The sequence below is a fragment of the Chrysemys picta genome, chromosome 14 (genome assembly GCF_011386835.1).
Source record: "Chrysemys picta bellii isolate R12L10 chromosome 14, ASM1138683v2, whole genome shotgun sequence".
Classification (NCBI taxonomy): Eukaryota; Metazoa; Chordata; order Testudines; family Emydidae; genus Chrysemys; species Chrysemys picta.
Genome location: NC_088804.1, coordinates 15,119,779 through 15,147,481, shown reverse-complemented (window position 1 = coordinate 15,147,481; position 27,703 = coordinate 15,119,779). Strand labels below are relative to the sequence as shown.

The 27,703-nt window shown below is 37.7% G+C and overlaps 1 protein-coding gene and 1 long non-coding RNA gene across 13 annotated transcripts in view; one reads left to right on the top strand and one right to left on the bottom strand.

Moving 5' to 3' along the window:
- The window catches only part of FTO (FTO alpha-ketoglutarate dependent dioxygenase), a 332,418-nt gene that overhangs the window by 63,292 nt on the left and 241,423 nt on the right, over positions 1-27,703 (top strand). For 6 of the 12 annotated variants that reach the window (XM_065567027.1, XM_065567023.1, XM_065567025.1 and 3 more), the window contains exons 1-4: positions 401-514; positions 1,037-1,114; positions 10,357-11,011; positions 21,458-21,601. In XM_065567027.1, the coding sequence (XP_065423099.1) occupies positions 416-514; positions 1,037-1,114; positions 10,357-11,011; positions 21,458-21,601 (976 nt within the window). In that variant the 5' untranslated portion in view covers positions 401-415. Of the gene's footprint in view, positions 1-400; positions 515-1,036; positions 1,115-10,356; positions 11,012-21,457; positions 21,602-27,703 lie in introns of those variants that run through there. The other 6 variants (XR_010592539.1, XM_065567030.1, XM_005289788.4 and 3 more) reach the window with 1 other exon arrangement.
- LOC122173920 (uncharacterized) lies at positions 429-16,049 on the bottom strand. Its single transcript, XR_006174960.2, has 3 exons — positions 15,714-16,049; positions 5,902-6,128; positions 429-567 (listed from the first exon to the last, which is right to left on the bottom strand). It is a non-coding gene; the product is annotated as an uncharacterized LOC122173920 (long non-coding RNA).

Genomic DNA, 27,703 nt, shown 5'->3' with positions numbered 1-27,703 from the left:
TCTCCTCTTATATCCGGTTCAGGCAAAGATGGAATTTGACTGATGGGGTGGAATGTACATTGGCCTGTCATGATTTAAAAATTATTGCTTCAAAAACTCTATGGCTAGTGCCAAACTCTCTCTCTTTCATGGTCTATGGTGTTAACTCCATAATAAACACACACAGTGTCAGCTATCTATTTTATTAAGACATACATGGAGGAAAATTACAGGTTACAAACCTGCTTTTCTTAATCATTTTCTTAAATGATAGAAATATTAAGTAGATTACAACCAAAACATTCTCATTTTACTCAGAAAGCTGTTAGTTCTGTCAAATTAATTGCCCCAGCCACTCAGAAAAAAACAAAGATGAAAGAAAAAACATGAGAAGGAAAAGGAGAGGGAAGCTCTTCTTTTTACAGTCAGGTGGTAGATGACTATGAGCCACAACTGTGATATGAAGCTATTTCCTTGGGCAGGCAGATTTCCTGGTCCATATGAAGTCAAGTTGGAAGATTGGATTGGAGACGAGGTAAAGAGGACGAAGTTTCCTTTTCTTTTCTGATTGGCGGGAACGAACAGACACTATATGAAAACAAAATTCAGGATTGTTTAGAGTTTGTTATTAAACCACAGCCTGGGGTACACGAGGGTTTACATCCATTAAACCCAGAATTTGAAGCAGAAAACAAAGAAAAGCAAAGAAATAAACAAGATTCAGCATTTAAACCAGGCAAAGTTCTGCAGAACCTTTAAGGATGAGTGTACTTTTTTAGTATAGTAAGGGAGATTCTCCTAAGGAAGAACTGAGGATACCAAAAAGTACTGTATTTAATCCTCTGAAACTACTCAACTGAAATTGGGGAAACTCAATTAAGATGAGGTTGCATCTACTTCTCCTTGTTTATTTAAGATGTGTTTTCTTAAATTTTGGCTAGTGAAACAATACTAACTTTCTATACTTTTTATATTCCTAATGCAACTAGTTTATTATTTAACTGCTGCTGGCTTCTTTGACTAATTTCATGTCATACTTTTTTTTTTTTTTTAACAGAAACAAAAGCTTCTTGAAGAACTTGGAGAGAGTTGGCTTCCATATCTGACACCTAGAGATGCCGAATTCCACCAACTGGTATTGTATCTTATTTTTAACCTTATTTATAGTAAACTTGATTGGGCATTCTTATCAAACAGCAAACCAATCTTTATTTACTGGTGCACTATTAGAGCTGACAAGACTAAAATGTCACTTCTTCTAATTCTTTTCTGAGGACTGACATAGGTGGGATCTTGGTGTATGAAGTGAAGGGTGAGATTCTTCAGCACTCAGGACAGAGCAGAATCAGGAACCTTGGTGTGAAATCCTTCTGAAGTCAATGGGAGTTTTGCCATTGACTTCAACAGGATCAGGATTTTATCATTTGATCTTTAGTTCACACTTGTAAATGGTAGCTCTAAAAGTCTCCTTTTTAATCTTTGTTTAAAGTAAAAGCTCACATAACATATAAAGAACTTTCTGTTTTTGTGTTTTCTTGTAATTTGTGGTCAAATGAATTGTATGACGTTGATTTGCAATATCTCATGCTTGACTGGAGTAAAAAGAGCACCAAGAGTCACTGTTCTTTCAGAGGTCTTCATGACTTAAATCATATAGAGAACATGTTCTGTAGACTGGATTTGGCAGAGATGAAGAGTCTTTAAAAATGAGATTTAGAATATGTGGCTTAATTATGCTTATAATTCTAGTCACAAACAATACACAATGGTTAAAACCTGGCATAGAACCTGAACTACAAAAGCCAGAATGCATGCCTCAAATGAAATTTAAGGAAAGCTAAAACAGGCCCAATAGTCACATAACTAAACCAAATTAGTATACAGAGGCATAGCATTAAAGAGCTAGAAGAATACTGCTACGTGTATCTTGGACCTTTCTCAGGTCAAATAGAAAACATGTGGAAAGAATTGTAAGTTCAGTCAAACGAGGTTGGAACACATTCAGTAAGATGAAAGACATAAAAAGGAATCTCTTACTTAGCCTGAACAACTATAGCAAGAGTTCCTACATTACAGCCGTGTCAACTTTCTTGTATTGACATGTGGCACAAAGATGCATATAGTAGCAAAAAAAACAGCCTTGGTCTTGTGCTGCAGGAAGGGAGGGTATTTTTTTTTGCAGGAGCTCATGGACAAGAAGAATTTTAAGACAGCAGCTTTCCACATTGCAGAGAGAGAGGGTGGTCTGCGTTCAACTCCTGGCTCAGTTTCACAGACTTCCTCTGTGATCTTGGGCAAGTCACTTGATCTTTCTGTGCCTTACTCTCCATCTGTAAAAAAGGGATGATAATATTTCCTTTCTTCTCTCCTTTGTCTTTCTCATCTGTTTTGAGGTCTTTGGGGCTTTGTCTGTTATTTTACATATTTGTACAGTGCCTAGCACAATGGGACAGAGATCCTATTGGAGCCTTTACTGTAATATAAATAATAAATAGTAATAAAACACATGGTGGACAAACTCGCTACCAACAAGAAAAGCACTATTATGGAGCGCTTTTCTTGTTAGCGTCCTTCTCCCAAACCAAACCAAAACAGCAAACAGACTTTCCAGGGTCTCACCAACGTTCAGTGAAAGTTCTTGCCCCTTTTAGGGTCCGAGCCAATCACCATTTTCTCCTTCCTTGATCCTGTTACATCCCCTACTGTCTGTTTCCATTTCCTTTTATACCAGCATCTGGGCCTGATAGCTTGAGCCTAGCTGTGTGTCCTCCACACTTCCCTAGCCCTTCCCTGCAGAGGTGACCGGGAAAGACATGGTTGAGCTGAGGCTGCCACGTGGAGTCTCACAGCATCCATACAGGTGGAAAGGCTTTGGGAAGAAGATAAGCAATCATATTAGACCAAATTAAAGTAATTAGTGCTATTGAAAAGATCAAGGATCTTACACAAAGCCTATTGAAGTCAACTGGAAGTCTCCCATTGACATCAGTGGGCGTTCGATCAAGCACCAAATGAACATGGGTAGAACTGATTGCCAGAAGGTGAGATAACAACTGAACTGTTATAGCCTTGGAAGGATTATACTGAGTAAGTTTGCAATGTATGTACATAAAATATGCCTCCTGTTTAGTTTGTGTGTGCATGCATGTGCATTTGCACATATACGTGGTAACAATAAACATCACAAACACCTTTCATTTAATAACCATGATATGAATTTTAATTCTTACTTAAATAGCTGCTGTGGATGTCACAAAGTTCCCCTCCTACCACTTATGTTATTTCCATAGTTCCTACATGTACTTAAATGGGAAAAAAGGGAGAGACTATAGAAAACAATCAATCTAAGAATAACGTAGCAGAAGTCCACGTACTTAGATCTACTTACCGTGGTGTCTTCACTATGGTGAGTCAACTGCGGCCGCTCCCCTGTCAACTCTGCCTGTGCCTATCACCGAGCTGTAGTACAGGAGTCGACAGGAGAGCGCTCGGGGATCGATTTATCGCGTCTAGATTAGACACGATAAATCGATCCCTGCTGGATCGATTGCTGCCTGCTGATCCGACCGGTAGTGAAGACATACCCAAAATAAAACAAAATGCATGATGATGTACTGTAGGTTAGTCTGTATGGCTTTCCTTGTTTTGAATCACCTGTCTTACTTAAGAATCCCCCACTTGTGAGCAATGTGGTTTGAACAAAATGATGTTGGGAGGGTTAGGTAGAATATCATTCAAAAGCTGCTGCATGCCTACAGGCAGGAAGATATATTCTGAGCACAGACCCGAAGTCCCTACTTTAAAAGTACTTCCATTGCACTTCCTTTTCAATGGGCATTTTTCCCGATCAGGGATTTTAGAATGGGACCACAAGCAATGTCCCTTTTGGAAATCAAATACTGAACAGCATCTGAGAAAAACACTAGAAAAAAATCATAGTAATAAATCAGAGGATTTCCCAAATGTCTTCAATGAAACATAACATCTCATGATGTAAAATATAAGTGTCAACTTGCTTATCAGGGGACCTCTTCACTGGTTTACAGCTGTAGTCAGGTGCTTTAGTGGTGGGGTTATCCTGTCTCTTGAAAACAAATTGTGTTAGACGCCACAATGGCTAATTTTTAAATACTGTTTATGTAATACACATATGAAAAATTGAGCACAGAATGTTCATGTTCATTCCTGAAGTTATCAGTGCCATAACTACTACTAGCAGCATCAATACGAACTGACCTTTAACACCTGCTGTAAGAGTGACAGCATACAGGACATGATTCTTTTCAACCAACATGGTGGTGTTCAATAAGAATTCAGTGTTTACCCTGTTTCCTGATCCCTTAATGCTTTCCTTGTGCAGGGCATAGCATGACAGCTGGTTGGAGATTTAAAGAATACCAAACAATATTTTCAGATGATATGTTTAAAATATGTTTCCACTTCCTGTTTTCTTCTGAGATACCAGTGTGTGCTTTTTAGGGTAGAACTCTAAAGACACCATGTAAGAAATATTGATAAAATAGTTTTTAAGCATGTAATCTTAGTGCACAAGCCAAAGGTAACATGCTTCTGATTTGGCTGACATTAAAATGTGGAACACATTACCTCCATGTTTTAAAAGGAGAGTGAAATATTGGTGCGTTTGAATAAGCTCTGCATCTTCCTTTCAGATGTGTATTTTCAGACTTCCAATTGCTTTGCAGATTCTTGTTTAATTCCATCCTCTCTTTGTTTGTTATTTCTTTGCCTGAAACTTTACTCGTGCGATTCATGTAACAACTTCAGTAGATTAATGGTGTTTTTAAAACTGTATTAAAATATACAGCGCCTTCCTAAATTTGTAATGATGATGCATGTGATTTGGCTATTGATTAATATAAAAGTCTAATTTGGGCTTCTCTTATGTTAAAGTTGTGCAAAGAAATCCAGCAGTGATGCCACACAAATGAACTACTAAAGCGTTAATTTATTCCTTAAGCATTACTTATTTGCAGAGCCTTATATACCCGTGCACAATGGGATCAGATTTTGTGGCAAGAAGTAAATACTACAACAAGCACCCCTAGATTCTGTAGTAGCATTAAATATTTTATCTCCATGAAATAGCCTTCATTCCCATCCTCATGCGCATGCACACGCGCACACACACAGCCCAGAGTTGAAAATACTCATTGACATAAAATTCCTCAATAATTATTTTCAGTAATGATTATTATGAATGATGTTTTTCACAGTATTTTTCAAGCCGCTCATGGGGCCCAGCTCAGAGTCTCCTTCCCCACATGTGCCAGGAAAGCGGGGAAGTGGTCATCTTCTTAGCTCTTTGGGTCTTGGCTGCTGCTCTGTTCTCCAAGCAGCTGAGCTCAACTCATTGTCAGAGTTGCTGAGTACTTGCAGTTCCCACGGAAATCAGTTTTTAAAAAAATGCTTCCTTGGGAATTTTTGTGGATAGTCATGTGAAACTTTTAGCATACGATATATTAAATTAATTTTAACAATTACACCTCTACCCCGATATAACCCGGCCCGATATAACATGAATTTGGATATAACACGGTAAAGCAGCGCTCTGGGGGGGGGATGGGCTGCGCATTCCGGTGGATCAAAGCAAGTTCGATATAACGCGGTTTCACCGATAACGAAGTAAGATTTTTTGGCTCCCGAGGACAGTGTTATATCGGGGTAGAGGTGTACCACCCAATAGTGTCATGGTTTATTAATCAGTTAGATAGTATCTAATGCAACCCCATTGTTACTGCTAAAATAGCGTTCTTTGGATGCTTTCTATTTCAACTCGTTAATAACACATGATTTTCAAAACCTAAGTTTAATAGCAAGTTACAAAATCAAGTTTAACCATTTAAACTTGGAGAGACAGAAGATGGAAATATAGTTAGGTAGAGAACCGATTCTGAGATATACCTTTGATGGTTAGGTGATGGAAAGGTGGTTGTGAATGTGATTGTTGTTGGTTCAGGCAGGAGACAGAGGCTCTTTCCTTGGCTGAGCAGGAACTCAGGCTAAAAAGAGGATGATGTATCTTCTGGCCCAAAGATTGTAATAGTAAGCTAGACCCAGTTGTTTGATGGGCTCTTCCCTTTTTTGGTGGCAGGGACCAGTGAAGGCAGTGTTAAGTGAACTGGCAGCCTCTGTCCAAGGGTGAATAGGGTTAAATTGTCAGAATGAGAAACACCAAGGCCTGGAGGTAGGAAGTCTGTAACTAATCCAATTAAGACCATAATTTGGAGCAGAATATAAAGTAAATGCAAATGGAGAGAGACACACTGAACACACACACAGTGCAAAGATGAACAACCCACCAACCGTTCAGTCATTCCCTAGTATTTAAAACTTTCAGTCTCTACATGCAAAAAATGCAGGATATTGATCAAACTCTCTACCACATTTTCCCACTAGATGTGTTCACTCAAAAAGTGCTGTTTGTAAACTGAATAACTTTGGCACAGGTCAGGAATATCAACAAAAATCCTGTTCTCAAAACAAAAATCCATGTTGCTTAAGTGCTTTTGTTGCGATTAAGTGTTTTTAGAATTTTACCCACAGTTCCAGGATAACAGTTCATTCTACAGGCCTTAAATACTTTACAGTCACTTCTCTTTAGGTAGGCAAGATGCATCTCAGACCTATACTCTGTTTGCAAGGAGTAGAATGGGAATCCCAGAGTGTTTCAAATAATACATCGAAATATTTGCACAAAATAATTTAAAAAACTTTGCTGCTGATGAATTTTACTGTATTATTTCCTCTTTATTTATATGGGTGTCATAACCTTACAGTTCCTGAGAGGAATATTTTTCAGTGTTGCTTAACCCAGCTATACTAGTACTGTATTTTTTGTGCATTCCCTCTTGTAACTAGCATTCTTCCAGTTTAGTGTTCAGCAATGGTCTCAACTGTTGACATGTCTCAAAGAGGGACTGCAATGATTGGGCTTTTGTTTTGTTTTTTTCAGCAGAGTAAATATAAAGATAATGGACTGACACTTTCTCTGTAATGGGGTTCACAAACTTTTTTCACAGTGTGGATCAAATCCTTAGATAGAGCTTGTGTTATGGTCCAACTCCCATCCTATTTGCAATCATTTAACATCCAGTAGCAACCGCAGCAATGTCAAGGTCCAATTTTTTTCTCCCAGGGATTTTGAAAGGAATGAACTGATATAGAAGGGATATTATTTTATTTTATCATGTCAGCTGTGCATATTTGTTTTTTTTTCCCTTAGAGTAGGACAAGCAGCCTATTATGTGTTGTGCAAATTAAGTTATACAAGGCTGCTTATAGCTTGGGATGGATACCTCTTCATATTTTATAAATCTAAATAAAATAGTGTTCCTTTAAGAAGCAACCATGTACTTTCTCTTGTTCGAAGCTCTAAGTGTTATGTAAGGATGCATTTAAAATGTGACTAGATTATTAATAAAGAACGACATGCTAATTTTTGCCTGGATTGATAAAAGGGAAAAAAACGAGATGGAGGTACAGCCCTATTCTACAAATGGTCAGCCCAATTATTAGTGCATTGGATTGATAACCTTAAAGATTTAATTTAACTGCACTGTATTCCTTTCTTGTGGTGAAAATTGAAATTAATTGGCAGAGTCCCCGTTTCCCAGGATAGAATCCACCAGTATGTCCTGCATTCTTTGTTCCTAGAGATATGGCTTTACCTTTGGCAGTATTGAAATGCATATTGTTAGCTTGTGCTAAGTTTATCAAGCACTCCAGATCACTCAATATCAATGACCTGTCTTCTTCATTATTTACCACTCCCCCAATTTGTGTCCTCTGCAAACTTTATCAGAAATAATTTTGTTTTTTCAGGTCATTGATAAAAATGTTAGATTGGTTCTTGGCCTACACTATCTTTGTAGAATATAAAACTAAAAACACAGCTGCTTGATAATGATTCCACTTTTAAAATTACAAGTTAAAATTAAAAGTTAGCCAGTTGTTAATCCATTTAATGTGTGGCATGTCAAAGTTGTATTGTTCTATTTTATTAATATGTCATGTGGTACCAAGTCAAATGCCTTTCAGAAGTCTAAGTATATTACATTAACATGATTACTTCTATCATCCAAATGTGTAATGTCAACAAAAATATATTACATTATTTTTGCAAGATCTATTTTCCATAAACCCATGTTGATTGGCATTAATTACATACCCTCCTTTAATTGTTTATTAATTGAGTCCTGTATCAGCCATTCCATTACAATGCCCTGAAATGACATCAGGCTGGCAGGCCTATAATTTCTCGGGTCATCTCATTTAAACTTTTTAAATATTGGCACAACATTAGTTTTCTTCCAGTTCTCTGGAGCTTCCCCAGTATTCCAAGATTTATAGAATATCAACATTACTGGTTCAGTTGCTCCTCAGCCAGCTCTTTTAAAACTCTTGGATGAAAGTAAACTAGACCTTATGATTTTAAAAAGTCTGTCTTTAATAGCTGCTGTTTTAACATCTTTCTGAGATACTAGTGGAATAGAAAGTATTTCATCATCATCATCATGATATAAATGTATCACATGGGTTTTTACCAAATACAGAACAGAAATATTTATTGGACACTTCTGCTTTTTCTGCATTATTGACAATTGTACCATTTCTATCTAGCAATGGATCAGTATCATGGTTAGGATTCCTTTTGTTCCTAATATATTTTTAAAAACTCCTTATTGACCTTAATTCTGCTGGCCCTTGTGTCTTTTTTGCTTCTTGAATCAATTTTCTACAATTTCAAGCTTCTGATTTATGTTCATTGCTATCAGCTTCCCCTTTTTTTCATTTGTTCGTGATGAGAAATCTATTTTATTTTTTGTATAGTTGCATTCACTTTTCCCCTAAGCCTGGTTGGTTTTTTAACCAGTGTAGCTTTCTTTCTCTATTGTGCATTTTTAGGTATCAAATAAAATTATCATGGAGAAGCAGTGTAGCCTAGTGGATAGATCATTAGAGTGGGATTCAGGAGACCTGTGTTCTATTCCCAGCTCAGCCACTGGCCTGCTGGGTAACTTTGGGCAAGATGCTTCACCTCTGTGCCTCAGTTTCCCTTTCTGTACTATGGGGTAATGATACTGAACTCCTTTGTAAAGTGAGTTGAGACCTACTGATAAAAAGCTAAGGATTATTATTACTCAAATTTTTTTGATCAAATTCTTTCTTCTAGCTAATTTGGCTCATAATTGTTTTCAGCTTTGTGAAATTGGCTCTTTTTAAAGCATCAGTTATACATATGTGTATATTTCTGGTTTGGACATTATTCCGTGTGGGTTGGTGTCCAAGTAATGTACTCCAAACAGTTGGCTGTTGCCAGTGTATACCTAATACATCCTATCTATCCATTCAACATAGGCATTTATATACATTCACCACAGTGGTATCTAAGTACTAGTTTACATGTTAAAAGAGATTTTGGACTGATAGTTAGAAAATGCCAACATTGAAAAAGAACTAGAAACACACTGAAAATGTACATAGTACAGATTACTGCACATGTTGTGCCACACACCCTCTAACTGCGCTAAATTGTTTTAAGACAAATCTGAACCTTTTAGAAGTGCTGTTATCTAATGGTAGACTATGCACCTATGTTGGCAGGAATGCTGTATGTAACACTAGTTGCCCTAGCAGTTTCACTACTGCGTGGCTGTAGACACTACTGCATGACAAGCAGATCTTAACCACAGAGTCTGACCCATAAAAATGTGGTGGGGAGGGGAAACCTCTGCATTTGTGCTTACTAACCTCCCTAAAACAAACAATGGTGGCCAAAATCATAAATGGCACAAACACTCACTAACTGAACAGGACAATGGGGTCGTCAGTTTGACACCTTTCACAAGCTCCTATCACCTTAATAAAAATGTTGCAAGAATTATACAGGAGAGTAATGCTACAAAGCTTTGCTCACATCACCATTAAGGAATTGCACAGCACAGCTGTAGTCACCCTTTCCCCTCCCTGCCCCTGTCTCTCCAGAGTTGGTTGTTTCTCCCTACTAAGCTGGAGTGTAAGAGTCCTGAGGTCAATATTGGAACTGATCCAATTTGCCAGCGTTCTATCTACAATGTGGCTTCCTTACCTTGTGGTCTTTGTCCAAAATTTTCCCTCCCTCTATTGATGTGCTTTCGCACTTGGCTGATGTATTTCAGAGATGCTGTATGTATGTTTTGTACCTTATAACGTTAAAGTACTAAACAAATATAAAGTAGTATGTCTTCCTTATTGCATCACATTCTAGATTTACTTTGTAGTGAATATGAGCATAGCCTTAAAAATACATACCTGGATATTTAAAATATGTTCTGGTTCTTACAAAAATAATGAATTGTTTATTTATTTATTTTTTAGTGGAAGACCAGCTATTCCAAACTCCTCCTCAGGAAAGCTGATAAGATACCCCAAGAACTTCATCACATAGTGCAAGAAGCCTTTTTGATCTTGCAAAAACATAATTGTTTCTTCCAAGATCTTGTTAGGATCAAAGAAAAAGATTTTCTTACACCAGTATCTCGTATATTAATTGGAAACCCAGGATGCACTTACAAATACTTGAACACAAGACTATTTACTGTTCCATGGCCTATGGAGGATTATGAAATAAAATATTGCCATCCTGAACTATTTACAGCTTGTAAAGCTTTAATCAAACTTAATGACTACTTGAATATAGAAGCAGTCCAGGCTTTGCAAGAACCAAATTTATCTGGGACCAAAGAAACTGAAGATACTGCTGTCACAGATAGAGAACAGGATTTTTCTAATTTTATTAAGGGGTCCCTCTTAGAAGATCAAAGCAGTCTTTATACACCAAGGAATGACTGCACCAGTCTGAAGTATAGAACATCTTATAACTTGACTTTATTGAATTATATGGATCCTCTACAAATGCCGTACTTGAAACAAGAGCCTTATTTTGGAATGGGGAATATGGCAGTGAGCTGGCACCATGATGAGAATCTGGTTGAAAGGTCAACAGTAGCTGTGTACAGTTACAGCTGTGAAGGTGAGTAGTGGGGAGGTAGCACAATATGATTTGGCAATTGGTCTAAATCTTTTAATGCCCTGAAGCTTTTTTACGTTTTACTGTGTGAGCATACACACCTGCAAACCTGCCTGCTAGTCTAGATTTGCCACTGGTTTCTGAATATATGATAGTAATTAACATTATCTTTTTATGTGTAAGCACTACTGTCACTTCTGCCTTTCTTTACCCAAGCAAAATATACCTATGTTTACTGCAGCTGGCCCTATGTATAGTACTTGTAAGTGGATTGAAAAGTTGCTATAATTAACTTGCTGATAAAGAGCCAAGAAAACAAAATCTGTCAAATCTCTATCCCAGGTTCCCACAGGTGCATATTTCTAGTCTGTAAAATGTTTTATTATAGTTGACATCACTGTCTTTAGTAGAGTGATTTGTCAAATATGGACTTGCTCTGCTTCATGCTGATTTTACTACTGTCCTTTCTTTGCAAAGAACATGCTGGCTTGGCTTTATATAAAGGTATTCTTATGTTTACAGGGAACTGTATAAATTCTTGCCCAGGCCTGCTGTACTGTTACATTGTCTTGGAACTCAACAGCACTGTTGTACTTAAGAGGAGGGGTGTCTGATAGGATTTCCATTGTAAATACTTGTTTTATGTCACTTTATACAGGCTCTTCTATTAAAAAAATCTATTCAAGCATAATGTGAATTATGTAAAATGTATAGTTCTAGAGCAATGAAAATAAAATTATCAGTTTTTCATGGTTTAAAATACCTTTTGCCTCTTTGTCCTCTGTTGAAAACAGAAAAGGTGTGTGTGTGTGTGTGTGTGTGTGTGTGTGTGTGTGTGTGTGCGTGTGTTTAAAGTACATACGGTAATTCTGACTAAGGCTGGATAACTTTCAGCATCTAATTTGAGGGCTACTTTTTTCAAAAATGGCATCCAGTCTTGCAGGCACAAATGATAGAATACAGACAGCTAATCTATGTGATTTTTAGATGCTGATGATCCATTGCAAGTTCATAATTAGAAACTGAAACTATGGGCTTTGCTGTACCCTTTGAAATGTAAAAAGACTCACATTGACTTAGTGGGCTTTGGATCAGGACCATAGTGCATAGACAGCCGCTGGTATTTTTATTTGTATTTTCTCGCTTCATGTAAAATCCTAAACCCGGGGTCGGCAACGTTCAGCACGCGGCTCGCCAGGGTAAGCACCCTAGCAGGCCGGGCCAGTTTATTTACCTGCTGACGCGGCAGGTTCGGCCAATCGCGGACCCCACTGGCTGCGGTTCGCCGTCCCGGGCCAATGGGGGCGGCGGGAAGCTGCGGCCAGTACATTCCTTGCCCGCACCGCTTCCCGCCTCCCCCATTGGCCAGAGACGGCGAACCGCGGCCAGTGGGGGCTGTGATCATCCGAACCTGCCGCGTCAGCAGGTAAATAAACTGGCCTGGCCCGCTAGGGTGCTTACCCTGGCAAGCCGCGTGCCAAACGCTGCCGACCCCTGTCCTAAACTGTCCTCATCTTATTATATAACATTTACATTGTAATGGAGTTGTTCTCTCTCCCCCGCCCCCTACGTACACCCTGCTAATAAAAGTATCCCATTTGTCCAAGTATCCCATTTGCCCATGTTTATAAGGAACTTTTTTCTGGATTACCTAACAAAGCTGATTTATTTATGAAAGTATGTTTCTAAATGTCACCCCAGTTGTATATATGATATGGATGGTATACATATACCATATAGCAGGGGTGGCCAAACTGCAACTCACGAACCACGTACAGCTTTTACAGTTTGTGTGGCTCGTGGAGAACCCCACATTCTCCACCTATCAGATTGGGGAGGGGGAGCTTGGGGCTTCTGCCCTGTGGCGGGGTGTGAGCTAGGGGCTTCTGCCCAGTGGGGTCGGGGGGTCTCGCCGCTTCAGCTGAAGCCCCAAGCCCTAGCAGGCGCACCCCGGCTCTCGAACTTCTGAAGATTAGCATATGCGGCTCAGAGGGTCAGTAAGTTTGGCCACCCCTGCCGTATACTTATATGTCCAGTAAATTAACACTCTATTTTGGGTTGTTACAAACACACCCATTTAAATAAGCAAACCACAAGCATGAGGCAAAGCGGAAGTGTTCATGCACTCTCATAACGCGTGAAACAATCTCTGCGTTAATGTAAACCTACTTGTGGAAGTGGATGAGAAAACTGGGCCCTTTATATTCAGCCATATTTGAGTTAACCATAAAGAAAAAGGTCTTGCATTTCTTTATAATTAAAAGCTGCCTCTGGATTCTTCTTTTACCCAATGGTGCCTACACAGAGTGCAGCACATAGGATAAGTAAGATCATCCCATGTTTTAAAACCACTACAAAGGCCAAACCAAGGTATGGGTTAGAATACAAAAGAGTTCCTTGGTTGAAAACAGACCCTTTATTCTTTTAACCTGTTTTTTAGTGTAATATAGACTGTTAGCACACATTCTGTTGGTTTTAACCAATCATTGTGCGAGAATATTACTACTTTTTTTAAAAATGTGAGCTGTATAAAAGAAAGGCTCTGCTTAGAATTAAAAATCATTAAAGGATTTAAAAGTAGAGGTGAAAACTTCCAAATATCAGCCATTTTCATGACCATACCAACCATTTTATCGTTGTACTTTTTAAAAATGGGAAGATCACTTCAGATTTTAAGTTTGTACGTTTTCTTCTCCAATGCATCTCAAAGCCTGACTTTGACACATGTGTTAATAATGATCTCTTGGCAGGACCTGGAAATCTAAGGAGTATAGCTTAACTGGAGACAATATGCAGAAGGACAAGAAATGATTTTTTTTTTTAAGATGGAAATGTTACTAAACTGGGACCTGATTCTGCAAGGTGCTCAGCACCTCCTGATAGGTGCCAAACACCACTATCTTCTAGTGACATCAGTGGGAGTTGAGGGCACTCAGCAGCTGCCAGGAGGCACTTAATACCTTGCATAAAATGACCTTTACTGCACTGGTATGTGATAGCATTACACTGTTACAAAAGTGTCTCCCTGTCCAGATTTACTAAGTATGGTTTGTCAGTAGTCTTATTGAATTTCTTGGCAGTAAAGCTACATAGTATACAGGAAAAGCCCAAGCATTTAATTTCACAAATCCAAGGAAATGGGTAAACTTTTAAAAACAGTTACTACTCTTAAAAGGTTAAATAAGCAGCAAATAACGTTGTCAATTAATGCTGAATATGTACACTTTTTTTCGACTTCTCCATCCAAGAAGCTCTCATTGTCCGAAAGATATCAGACAACTTAAAAGAACTGTTTCTGTAATTTTCCTAGTTATAGTTTTCAACTGCTGGCAGTTGTGATCTGTGAAAAATTTTGATAAGTCTATCAATATTAATAAGACAATACTTCACAATTCTATAGCACTTTTCATTTGTAGATTTCAGCAATTTGCTGTAGTTGGCAAGTATTACCATCTCTATTGTACAGATGTGGTAACTGAAGTACTGAGAGGTGAAGAAGTAATATGATGAGGGTCACACAGTAAGTCACTGGAAGGTTCTTGAATAGACATCTCCTTACTGTATTTCCATTCTCAATCTCCTAAACAGAAGCTGCCGCACTGTATGTCAGTATTCCTTATTGGTATTTAAAACCAATTCTCATTTTACTGATTACAAGCCTGATTGTCCCAGCTAGTGTTTGGTGTGTATTTACTAGAAGAGTGAAACAGAGTAGAGCTGTTTGGAAGTTTGCTGATGGAACAGTTTTCCACCAGAAAATGCTGATTCAACAGAATTGAAACATTCCACAAGAACTTATTGAATTTGTTGAAATTCTAACCGGAACTAGGCAGGTTTCTGATGCTACCCCAGGATCCCAGTTCCTCAGCAGACCAGCTGGCAGGCTGCTGCCAAGCCAGGGCTTCCAGGCTCCTGGCTGCTCACCAGGGGGTTGCCCTGAGAGGCAGGGAGTCCGCTGCCCAGCTCCCTGGGCTGCCTGGCTCACCTGGCTTTTTATTTTAAATGAAATTTAAATTTGTGTGTAATGCTTTAAAGGTATATAATATAACTGTATTTATTTTATTTTATATTTTAATAAACTTTATTTTTATATTTCATTTTAAAAATTATTAAAACATCTGCTACTCTAATTAAAATGCTCTACTATACTATCTTATTTTCTTATTCAAAGTATCTCTTCTTTGATGTTATAATGAAATAGTTTGATGCTTTGATCAGTATTAATGAGAGTAGCAGCTGCTTTTAATATCCTAGAAAAATAATTCCAGGCTAACACAAGGATATTAAAAATAGCTGCTACTTCAATTAATATTGAGTGCTTATCTTATTTTCTTGTTCAACAGGTCTAACAGTTTCATAACAACAGCAAAATATTTTACTCAGCTAATTGGAGTAGCAATTGTTAACGAATTGAAGAATAATATACATTCAAAATAATATAAATTACATTAAAATATAAAAATAAAAAATGGTCAAATTCAAAACAAAATTTTCAATTTTTCAAAATATTTTTTTCTGGAATTCCTATTCAACAGGAAATTTATAAATTGGAATGGATTTTTTTAGAGTGTTTGGAATTTCCTGTGAAACAGGAATTCTGAATTTCAACCAACTCTATACCAGGAGTATAGTGTTGAGTCTACCAAAAAGATGCTATCCTGAGCTCCCATCACATGGGACCACTAATATAATGAACAAGACTTACTCATTTTCCTTTGGCTCTGTAGAAAAGTTGGTGTGGCTTTCCAAAATAGAGGCACAATAATATAATATAAGGAGATATACCTATCTCATAGAGCTGGAAGGGACCCCAAAAGGTCATCGAGTCCAGCCCTCTGCCTTCACTAGCAGGACCAATTTTGCTCCAGATCCCTAAGTGGCCCCCTCAAGGATTGAGCTCACAACCCTGGGTTTAGCAGGCTAATGCTCAAACCACTGAGCTATCCCTCCCCCCAATAAGGGCTGTATATCCCTAATTCATTATGGACCTGCCTGAAATAATTGTAGTTAAACAAACAACCCAAGAAAAGAGTGTGATTTGCAAGGAGGTTTTTCCTTTAGGCCCACATTGGTCCTCTAGCCCAAGGAGTCTAACCCTTTTCTCATGGAAAATCATGCAATGACCCTAATTCACTGTCTTTCATTTACGTGGGATTTTCACAGGCTGGTTTAGAGGTTGAAGAAACAGTTTTCTCCTGTATACTTTACTGTATTTTGTTTGGCTTGTTGCCCTATAAGAGCTGCTTGCTGTGTAAATCTCTTGGAGTAATAAACGGCTGGATCTGTTAGCTGACAGGTTAATGTTTAACAGTTTAACAAAACCAATGATTAACTGCAGTAAAGACTAATTTTGAAGGAACCATTATTTTTTACTTTCATAAAGTAAAATTTGTGTTTTTCATGTTTTTAAAAGAAACATCCCTTTGCTAAACTTAATAGCTGCCCCATCATTTCTACAATAGTGGGAAAAGAAACTGAGATGCAACATTGACCATTTCCTCAGTGGTTAATAATAATTAACAATTGGAATGATCCTAAAGATTTATAATTGACCAGTAATCTCCTCTATTTGCTATTTAATGGACACTGAATAATTTATTTGTACAACATAAAAGCAGTTGTTGTCAGTGGTTTCTAATATCAGTAATATGTTCTAGATATTGACTGTGGAAAGAAATGCCACATGTAAAAATATTTCCTCACTGCCTGGCACTGAATATGTAGCTACATGCTCATTTCTGTATGTGAATTGTATAATTATGCAATAATTGCTAGAAGTTGGTCATTACTCGTAGACATTAACCAGCTAGAGGTAATTTTCTCAGGTAGGTTTAGGGCAATTGTTGAGTACTTTTCAACAAGTTAATAACTGTCTATAACAATGATATACTTGTGAAAAGTTAATAGCAGCTCTTCATAATGTTAATATTAAATCTTTATTTGAATTAAAGGTGTTGGTCTGTTTTTCTCACCAGCATCACTGTTTATATAAATAAGATTTCTCTCCCGCATCCATTTAGAGATGAAAGAACTTCCCCAATTTTTTTTTTATTATTATTATTTTTGGTAGTGCTTTTGTGCCTGATATGTTCAGACACTAACTGTTGGGAGAAAATTGTGACTTCTGTTGAAGGGACAAATTGATAAGAATGCAGTTTCAGGAAATCCCTTGAATTTTGTATATATAAATCCCAGTTGGAATTGAAAATTTAAATGACATCCTTGTTAATACTGGTATATTGTTTGTAGAGAATCATTTTTTAAAAAGATGGTTAGAGCGCCTGTGGTGGACGTCAGAGTCCAAGTTAGATCAGTTGAGCTATAAAGAATCTTGAACTATAAAGAGTTTTTGGCCAGGGTGCAAACCACAGAAATATGTGTTTTGTGACGTCCAGATTGGATTATTGTAATATGCTGTATATGGGGCTATCCTTTACCACAACCACTGAAACTTCAGATAGTGAAGAATAAAACTACCCACCTGTTGAATGGGGTTTCTCATTCAGAGTGTTGCATGATCTGTCACGGCTTCCAGTTGATTTCTGAGTCCAATTTAACGTGTGCAATATGGTTTGATTCCTGAGTACCTTTGAGTGGGGGAGGGCTGCTGGTGGGGCATCTTTTATTTTTAAGAAAAGTCCTCTACTCTGGATGTCACCATTGGCATTGGTCCTGCAGGGGCTAGATTTGTTGACCTTTAATTCATATTGCAAAGCAAATCTTTTCTCCTGGGCTTTTTGTGGGAAAGTGAACTGATTGGGTAATAGTGGGTGATAGTGGAGTCTCAGCTTGAGTGGAACAGGGAGGGATTTTATATTTTGGTAATTGATTAAACTTTGTATGTTTCATGAAACAATGTACAAGTGCCCAAATCTCTGGCTGGGCACAGCTTAAAAACTGAAATAAATAATTCTGTCAAGCATAATGCTTTGTTCTGCCTTTGTATGAGAGCTGTCAGTTGGGGTTAACAGCAAACCAAATATTACAGAGTTTGTTTTTCTGCATAGGTTGGCACTGATATTTCTTATAAGTAATGAGACATGGCGTTAAGGTTTGATTTAGGATTCAATTTAGGATTAGGTTTGGCATTCCAATTCAAGGTTAAAACAGGGAGCACTTGGGTTTGAAAGTGCTAAAATCTCTCAAACTGTTCTGTTTGGCCCAAAATGACAAAGAAACTTCTCAAAGTCAGCTGTCTTTGCAAGACTTCCTCCATGGTGGGCCAATAACTAAACTAGATCTAGAAAAACAAGCCCTTCATTGTTCTGGGTCCAAAATCATAAGGGCAGTGTGATGTAATGTGTCTGGCCTTCTCCGTCTCCTGCTTGGGGTGTGGCCACCCTGACACATCCCACCTGAAAAAAAAGTGTCAGAGGGACCATGAGTTCAGATCTCCAAGCACTGTCTAACATTCAGTCTGTGGTATTGACAGAAGCAATAAGACATGGTCCTCCAGAGTCTAGAAGGGCTGGGAAGGGGCAGTAGCCAATCAGGACCCAACAAGAGCGATAAGAAGGCTTGCCTGCTTCTTCTGTGGGGGAGTGCTGGGTGAAGCTGGACAGGAGGGGAGATCCCTTGGTCCTAATCCAGAACCCCAGGTCCTGATCAGGGCTTAGCCATCCTCTGTACCTTCACCTGAAGCAATGTGACAAACTGGTTATTTTGTTCTGAGGTTCAAAGATTCAGGTGGCCAATATTTGAGTCGAACTTTAATTAACTGTTGAAGGACTAGGAAGGAGCTCCTTGCATGAACTGCCTTGCTCTGGGCAAGCTGTGACAGGCAGGTTCAAGATTTTGGGATTTAGAATACCTCTGAAATACCAGACTGGGACATCAAGCCTGGTGTTCTGGCCAAATTCTACTTCAGTTACTATGTTCTGTCTATCACAACATCCTCTTTAATTACGGTTGGGTAGGTACTGTACGTCCAAACTGTTGAGGAGTGTTGCTGTAAGCTTGTTACATAGTGGCAGCATTTCATTTTGGATGTGAGCAAACTAATACCTGAGGGCCAGATTCTGCAGTCCTTTATTAAGCAGATCAATGGGAATTTTGCTTTGTTTTTATTAAGTACTGCTAAATTTGGCAATTTCTGTATAGTTTGTTCCAAAGTAAACAAATCTCTTTAAGGTCTATTTGTATTAAAGGTGCTATGTATATGAAAGACCCATATGATTACAATACCTATAGTTTAGTTGTAGAACTTGAAACCTCCAAATGTTTTAACTTAAACCGGAACTATACTTGTCTAAACAAATATATGGCCTCATTGCTGCTTGAGGTTACAATAGGATTTTATTATAACTTCTCCCTATGTATAAGTTTTGCCAGCTAACGTAGGGATATGCCACAAATGATGAGAAGCCTTATTTTAAAATCACTTTGGCATAACTGACAGAAGCAAGTAGCAGCTTGCTTCCATTTGTTTCCAGAATAACATGGTAAGAGTAATAAGTTTCAACTGCTGCAGATAATTATTAGGTGCATTCATTGGGAACATAGGGAAAGGGAGTCTGTGAGCTACATTTGAACTCTGTACTTAAGCAATAAAAATTTTATCAAACTGCAAAAAACTAAGTCATTTTAACGAGCACATTCCAAAGGTGCTGGATTTATGAGGAGACCCCAGGAAACTTTGATTGAAATTGCTGTCTCTGATTGTAGTTCTATATTTTATTGGTGCCATATTGTGAACAGTGCTGCTGCCAAAGTGAATGGGAAAGCAGCATAACAGACAGAGTTAACCCACAAAGGTTACCTCTTTTTATAATATCCATGATGTATTGCATTAAAAATGCCTTGAAAGCCATCCTATTTGCAGTTTTCAGAAAGCATTTTTTCTTAAATTAAGTTACGATTTATCTGAACAGGGCAGAAAATATGAAAGCCCCTGAAAGACTTTAGTATTGATTTTTCTCAGAGTATTTGCTAGCTGTTGTTTTCTCATTTGTGTGCTCCTTGATGGAACAGCCTAGAGCTGTGCACTGATCCTGAGCCAAATCTTTAGCAGGATGAGAAGAACAATAGTGAGGGGCACTATTGTGGGGCTGATCTTATAATAGGAGTTTTGCCTGAGTAAACAAAGACATCAGGTTTGGGCTCTGGGATATTTACTTTTTTTTTCTTCCTGGTTCCAGAATTTAAGCAAAATTTAAATCATCTGGAAAATTATTAGAATTTTATTAACTATTATGCCTTCCCCCAACTAAGTAAACACTGTAGTAGCCACATGTGATGAATGACTTGAATATTCTGAAGGCATGAGGTCAACACTACTCTGTAAGTGTGTGTAGAATAATGAAAGTTATAAATCTTTTTTCTAGTATTTATGTTCTAAAAATAATTAAGCTTAAAGTCTACAAAAATTAGGACTTGAATGTGTATTTGTCATGGCAGTGAAATAGATATATTCAACCAATGGGTAATTATTGATTCTTTAAAAATTAGGCAACATACAATTGTTGATTATTACTAGCCATTGATGGTAGTTGAGTACCAGTTGCTCATTAATAGCTACGTCCTCCCCCTGACAAAAAGCTCTGTTACATCAGCCATTAAACTATTACACCATAGTTTCCACATACCTTATTATAAATGCAGACTGTATCTTTCACTTAATACTGCATTGTACTCAGCCTCTGAAAATAGTTCTAGTTGAGAGATTGAGCTCCAAATATTTTTTCATTGCACTGGATTATTATTTTTCTCCTAGTTTATCACATTCGTGTTGTTTAATGATAAGACAACCACATGAAGATTAGATTGTACAGAATCTTCATTGACTGTTGTCCTCTCTAACATGTTTGAATAGTCTAATAATGTGAGAAGAGGATGCAAGATAGGATTCCAGGATTATCTCTTCAACTCTGCTGATTTTCTGTGTGGCTTTATAGAAGTCACTTGAACTTCACTGAACCTTAGTTTATGCTTTGGTAAAATTAGAACTAATAACATGTAAACAAGTTTAATTGTTTTTAAAGTGCTTTGAAATCCTTGGCTCAAAGTATCTTAGAATTTCTTTCTTCTTACATATGTGGTATCATTGTTCCGCTCTAATATTGGTAAGCATATTACTATAGTTTTAATAATCTGTATTTTAAAAAAACCAACAAAACCAAACCCCCAGATCCAATCATCCCAGAACTGTAGGAAATTTTAGATGTGGTGCCAGACTTTATTGTCCTGATTCTCCATCATCCTGTGCCTCATGTATACATTTTGGGTTAGTAGTGTTTTACACCCACTTTATACTCACTTTACATTGACATCAGTGACTCTATGAGGTGCAGGGCAATGGAAAATTAGGCTCAGTGGCTTATGACCATACCTAACATATTTGGGTTTGCTCTACTAAATTCTTTTTTGTATTGTGTGGTTCTAATCCTACCTCATTTCTTTGCCTTTTTCTTTTTTATTTTTTTTTATTTCTCTTTTCTTTTTCTTTTTTAGGTTCTGCAAGTGACAAAGTTAATGAACAGGATGTGGAAGGGAGAGACCCAGCTGATTGGCACGTAGGCCTGAAGATAGCATGGGACATAAAGACACCTGGACTGGCAATACCCCTTCACCCAGGAGACTGCTATTTTATGCTGGGTAATTTTCAAAGGCTTAGGAATGCAAATGTTTATTGAAAATAGAGGGCAGACCATCAACTGGAGTAAATTATCATAGCTCCATTGATGTCAGTGGGATGGAGGTGACTTACAACAGCTGAGGATCTGGCCAGAATGTGTAATTACTTTGTGGGTTTTTTGGTCTTTGGAGACTGTTTTCTTCATATTTTTCTTGTTTTCTTCCTTGTTAGTGGTGCACAGTGAAGTTTACCTGTTAAGCCTTTCCCTATCTGATGCTCAGATTGCAATAGCACAATAGGAAAATTTCTTCAGCTTGTACTTTACAGGATAAACTACCGGTATGAGAAGTTGAGACGTTTATTCCTTATTTTTAATTGAAGCTTCTTCTTCCTCCTTTCAAGACACAATTGTCCTGGGGAACAATAGCCATCTACTTCATTGTCTTATTACAAAATCTCCCCGACTGTGCAGTTTTGGGTGAAGATGGACTATACGTGTATTTCATTTGTTTTTAAAATTTCCATATATATAGCTATAAAAACAAGTTGTGTATATTGCTGTTGTCTTTGATATTTCTGACTCCTTGGCTTAGGATGAGATTTTCTTAGTACTAGCCCAGTATCCTGTCTACCAACAGTGGCCAATGCCAGGGGCCCCAGAGGGAGTGAACCTAACAGGTAATGATCAAGTGATCTCTCTCTTGCCATCCATCTCCACCCTCTGAGTCTAGGGACACCATTCCTTACCCATCCTGGCTAATAGCCATTAATGGACTTAACCTCCATGAATTTATCCAGTTCTCTTTTAAACGCTGTGATAGTCCTAGCCTTCACAACCTCCTCAGGCAAGGAGTTCCACAAGTTGACTGTGCGCTGCGTGAAGAAGAACTTCCTTTTATTTGTTTTAAACCGCTGCCCAGTAATTTCATTTGGTGGCTCCTAGTTCTTGTATTATGGGAATAAGTAAATAACTTTTCCTTATCCATTTTCTCCACATCACTCATGATTTTATATACCTCTATCATATCCCGCCTTAGTCTCCTCTTTTTCAAGCTGAAAAGTCCTAGCCTCTTTAATCTCTCCTCATATGGGACCCATTCCAAACCCCTAATCATTTTAATTGCTCTTCTCTGAACCTTTTCTAGTGACAGTATATCTTTTTTGAGATGAGGAGACCACATCTGTACGCAGTATTCAAGATGTGGGCGTACCATCGATTTATATAAGGGCAGTAATATATTCTCCGTCTTATTCTCTATCCCCTTTTTAATGATTCCTAACATCCTGTTTGCTTTTTTGAATGCCTCTGCACACTGTGAGGACGTCTTCAGAGAACTATCAATGATGACTCCAAGATCTTTTTCCTGATTCGTTGTAGCTAAATTAGCCCCCATCATATTGTATGTACAGTTGGGGTTATTTTTTCCAATGTGCATTACATTACATTTATCCACATGAAATTTCATTTGCCATTTTGTTGCCCAGTCACTTAGTTTTGTGATATCTTTTTGAAGTTCTTCACAATCTGCTTTGGTCTTAACTATCTTGAGCAGTTTAGTATCATCTGCAAACTTTGCCACCTCACTTTTTACCTCTTTCTCCAGATCATTTATGATTAAGTTGAATAGGATTGGTCCTAGGACTGACCCTTGGGGAACACCACTAGTTACCCCTCTCCATTCTGAGAATTTATCATTTATTCCTACCCTTTGTTCCCTGTCTTTTAACCAATTCTCAATCCATGAAAGGACCTTCCCTTTTATCCCATGACAACTTAATTTACATAAGAGCCTTTGGTGAGGGACCTTGTCAAAGGCTTTCTGGAAATCTAAGTATACTATGTCCACTGGATCCCGCTTGTCCACATGTTTGTTGACCCCTTCAAAGAACTCTAATAGATTAGTAAGACACAATTTCCCTTTACAGAAACCATGTTGACTTTTGACCAACAATTTATGTTCTTCTGTGTGTCTGACAATTTTATTCTTTACTATTGTTTCAACTAATTTGCCCGGTACTGACATTAGACTTACCGGTCTGTAATTGCTGGGATCACCTCTAGAGTCCTTTTTAAATATTGGCGTTACATTAGCTATCTTCCAGTCATTGGGTACAGAAGCTGATTTAAAGGACAGGTTACAAACCATAGTTAATAATTCCGCAACTTCATATTTGAGTTCTTTCAGAACTCTTGGGTGAATGCCATCTGGTCCCGGTGACTTGTTACTGTTAAGTTTATCAATTAATTCCAAAACCTCCTCTAGTGACACTTCAATCTGTGACAGTTCCTCAGATTTGTCACCTACAAAAGCTGGCTCAGGTTTGGGAATCTCCCTAACATCCTCAGCCGTGAAGACTGAAGCAAAGAATCCATTTAGTTTCTTCACAATGACTTTATCATCTTTAAGCGCTCCTTTTGTATCTTGATCATCCAGGGGTCCCACTGGTTGTTTAGCAAATGTAGAGGCCCAAGGTACTTCCACAAAGCAGAGGCCCGAGTTGAGGGCCCAAGTTACTTCCACAAAGCAGCTCCTCCTACCTGCTTACTTATTGGGGTAACTTTCCTTTTCGCTTTTCCCCATTGTCTATCAGGTGAAACTGAACAACTTAGTTACCACGAGTGAATTTTTTTCAGAGTGCCTGCTAATATCTTGTACCTTGTTCTGCTTTGAGTTACACCTGTACAACCCCACTGGGGTTAACAATGTGGCATATGTGTAACTAAAAGCAGAGTGTGGCCATTGTGCTTTAAAACACTTTCAGACTTGAGCATCTCACAGATTAAGATACGGAATTGTGTGAAATCCTGGAATACTGCGATACAGAAGATGCGTCTGACTTTTCTTCTTTCATTAGGATGTGGGCTGGCAGTCTGGAGAGAGAGAGATTTTTTTAAAATCAAAGTGAAGGTTATGTGACAGTTACAAACTCTTCCAAAAGGAATTATTAATCCATCTTTGTGCAATAGCTGTTCTAACATAAGATGGACAGATTTATCTAATTCTTATTTACTGTAAAGTTTGTGCCTAATCAGCCTTGTTGGCCAGCTGATTCAGAAGACAAATTGTGGAATGGATGTTCATCATCGGTGATTTTAGTACTGTTTATTCTAGTACTGTAATTCATAGCTGGCTGAACTTTCAAATGGTAAGGACATTCCTTATTCCCCTGATAGGAGTTAACTTTATATACTGTAGATCAGGCACTGCTGGAAATGCTATATAAAGGACGGGTCAAAAATTTTATTTTATTTAACACCTAACAACATCCTGATCATGTTTAGGTGGAAACAGAGGACATATTAAACGTTTTCCCAGTTATGGTGTATAAATCACTCTTTCCTATTAATTCTTCATAGAAAACTACTGTTTGGGACTCTGTAGAGTAGGTGTTAGATATTCTCTTCTAGGTTTCTAAATCGTTTAACGTTACCTTTTAGCAGGATTAACAGAAACATCTATTATTTGAATTTAACAGCAGTAATAGTATAGAAGGGTCCATCCTAGAAATGAAACTTTCTGACTAAATCATATCTATTTTATGAGTTGAAATGAGTGACTTAATATAGCTGATAGTAACCCAGGGGTCGGCAACCTTTCAGAAATGGTGTACCAAATCTTCATTTATTTACTCTAAGGTTTCGTGTGCCAGTAATAAAAACATTAAAATGTTTTTAGAAGGTCTCTTTCTATAAGTCTATAATATATAACTAAACTATTGTTGTATGTAAAGTAAATAAGGTTTTTAATGTTTAAGAAGCTTCATTTAAAATTAAATTAAAATGCAGAGCCCCCCGGACCGGTGGCCAGGACCCAGACAGTGTGAGTGCCACTGAAAATCAGTTTGCATGCCACCTTCGGCACGCGTGCCATAGGTTGCCTACCCCTGTAGTAACATGTAATTAAGGGACCTATATTAGCATTGGGTTGTTTTATATCTTCTTCATGTTGTTGGTTTGCAAGCACACTATTTTAAGAGTAGATACATGTGTGGGATGACACATAAGGTGTGATTCAATATATTTGGAGATTTAAAATATGGGAACATTATATGAGAGATATCGTGATCGCAAATGACCAAATATTAATTAATTTATCCTGTATTTCTGCATTTCACGCATTCCAGAGTCTCATCTTCTTCTCAGTTACCTTTGGTACCTCCTCCATCATGGTTGCAAAAACAATGGAAACAGTTAGGGAACATGCTGTTTGATCCATCTGGAATTTGTACCATCCGGACTTGTACCAGTGTCACTTTGGGAATCAGCTAGTAGATGCTGATGTCGGGTGGGGGCAGCATGTTTAATGGTTAGAATAGGGGGGAATGAGAGGACTTCTGGGTACTCTTCCTGACTCTGTCTTTGACTCATATGATGGTGGTAAGTCGCTTCACCTCTCTGTGCCTCAGTTTTTCCATTTGTAAAATAATATGTTTACTTTACATGAGTGTTATGAGAAAAGATGTCCGATTCAGTGTGCTGTTAATCATTTAAAAGCCAGCATTGATCAACAGTTATTGCACAGTGGTATCTGAGATACTCTGTTTCCTTTGCTTATGTATGTACAGGAAGTAGCACAATCTCTTCATCAATACGATTGTGTGAACATTTGATAAATACTGACATTTTTAATGATAAGTTCTCAAAATACAAATTATTTTTATTATTAATAAAAGCCGACAGATGGCTACGTCAACACTATAATTATACAACCTCCATTAGCCTAGAAATAGAGACTCCTTAATTATAAGGTTTTTGTTGGACAGTTAAGTACTTTGGTTGTGCCCTTTTTGGCACAAAATAAATACAATCCAAATGTGCTGTTTCCATAAACCTCTGCATTTATTTTTGAGAGACATAGTTTTGTAAATTGTATTTTTTTTTAAATAGTGTTTCAAAGAACAGGAAAAAGTGGATGAATTTTTTTGCCCTTCAAAAAAAAAAAGGGTGTCCTGCTCAGAGGCGCTTCTATGATATGATTCTTTGTTACTTTGAGAAGAATTGTGTTTAAAAATGCAATATCTAAGGTTAGCATTACACTTGCTTTCTCAGTTCTTGTCTTCAGTTGAAATATGCTGCTGTATTAAGTCATGTCTTGAACTGTATATTATATGCCAAACATCAGGTGTTCAAATTTGTCTATTTTAAGATAAGCTATCACAATATCCAAAAGAACTTTTGATTTAAGGGGGGGAAAATTAGCTTTAATGTGGCATTACCTTTTATTTTTTTTTATAATCTTTGTTTTATTTCTCACATGAAAAATAGCACTGCAGAGGGACTGCAAACCTGCTGCCTGATAACTGGAATCTGAACTTTATAGCACTTATGAAACGGAAACAGTTTAGCTCAATTTAGAATAATATATTGGTCTGTAGAGGAAACACATACTGAACACTGCTGTCTCAAGTACACAGTCAAGGGGTGTCTAATATGAAACGTGTTAGGTGCATGTAATAAATCCACAGCACGTGGAGGTGAGCGAAGAGCCCCAGCTGCTGTGGTCGAGAGCATGCTTAACTAGGGTTGTCATGGTCTTACTATTAAATTGGAATCTTTCCCCTAAACTTAGAGTTAGACACGACCAGATTTGCAAATAGATTTACAATTTTCACTAATTTTCCTACCATGACTTCAAAACATACTTAACAAAAATACACTCTGGACTTTTTCAAAGGCGGAAGATTTACTTTTCCACAGCTGTTTCCCATAGATCAAATGTTGCTTGAAGGTTAGGGGTTTAAAGCAGCTTGAAGATGAACTTGATGGTGTCTTTTTTTCCTGAACAAATTATAGTTCAAGGAGCATCAAAAATTATTTTCATTAACCAGAATTTAGGCACACACGTTGCGGGGGTGGGCTGTGGTTGGAGATATTCCTTTAATGGAAACATTTCCACATGTATGTAGTGGCTCATTAAACTATTTTGAGCCAGTTAATCTGCCTGTACTTCCATATATTAACTTGAACCTTTTTTGCTCTTTAGCATCTTGAATATGTTTTTTTAACTTTATTGTTTGCTCTCTTGACTCCATGTTTGATCTAAATTCTTTTCCCCCAGGATTATTAAGACTGTTAGCCCCAGAAATGTATTTGTTGTTATGAAACTTTGATCATATAGTTT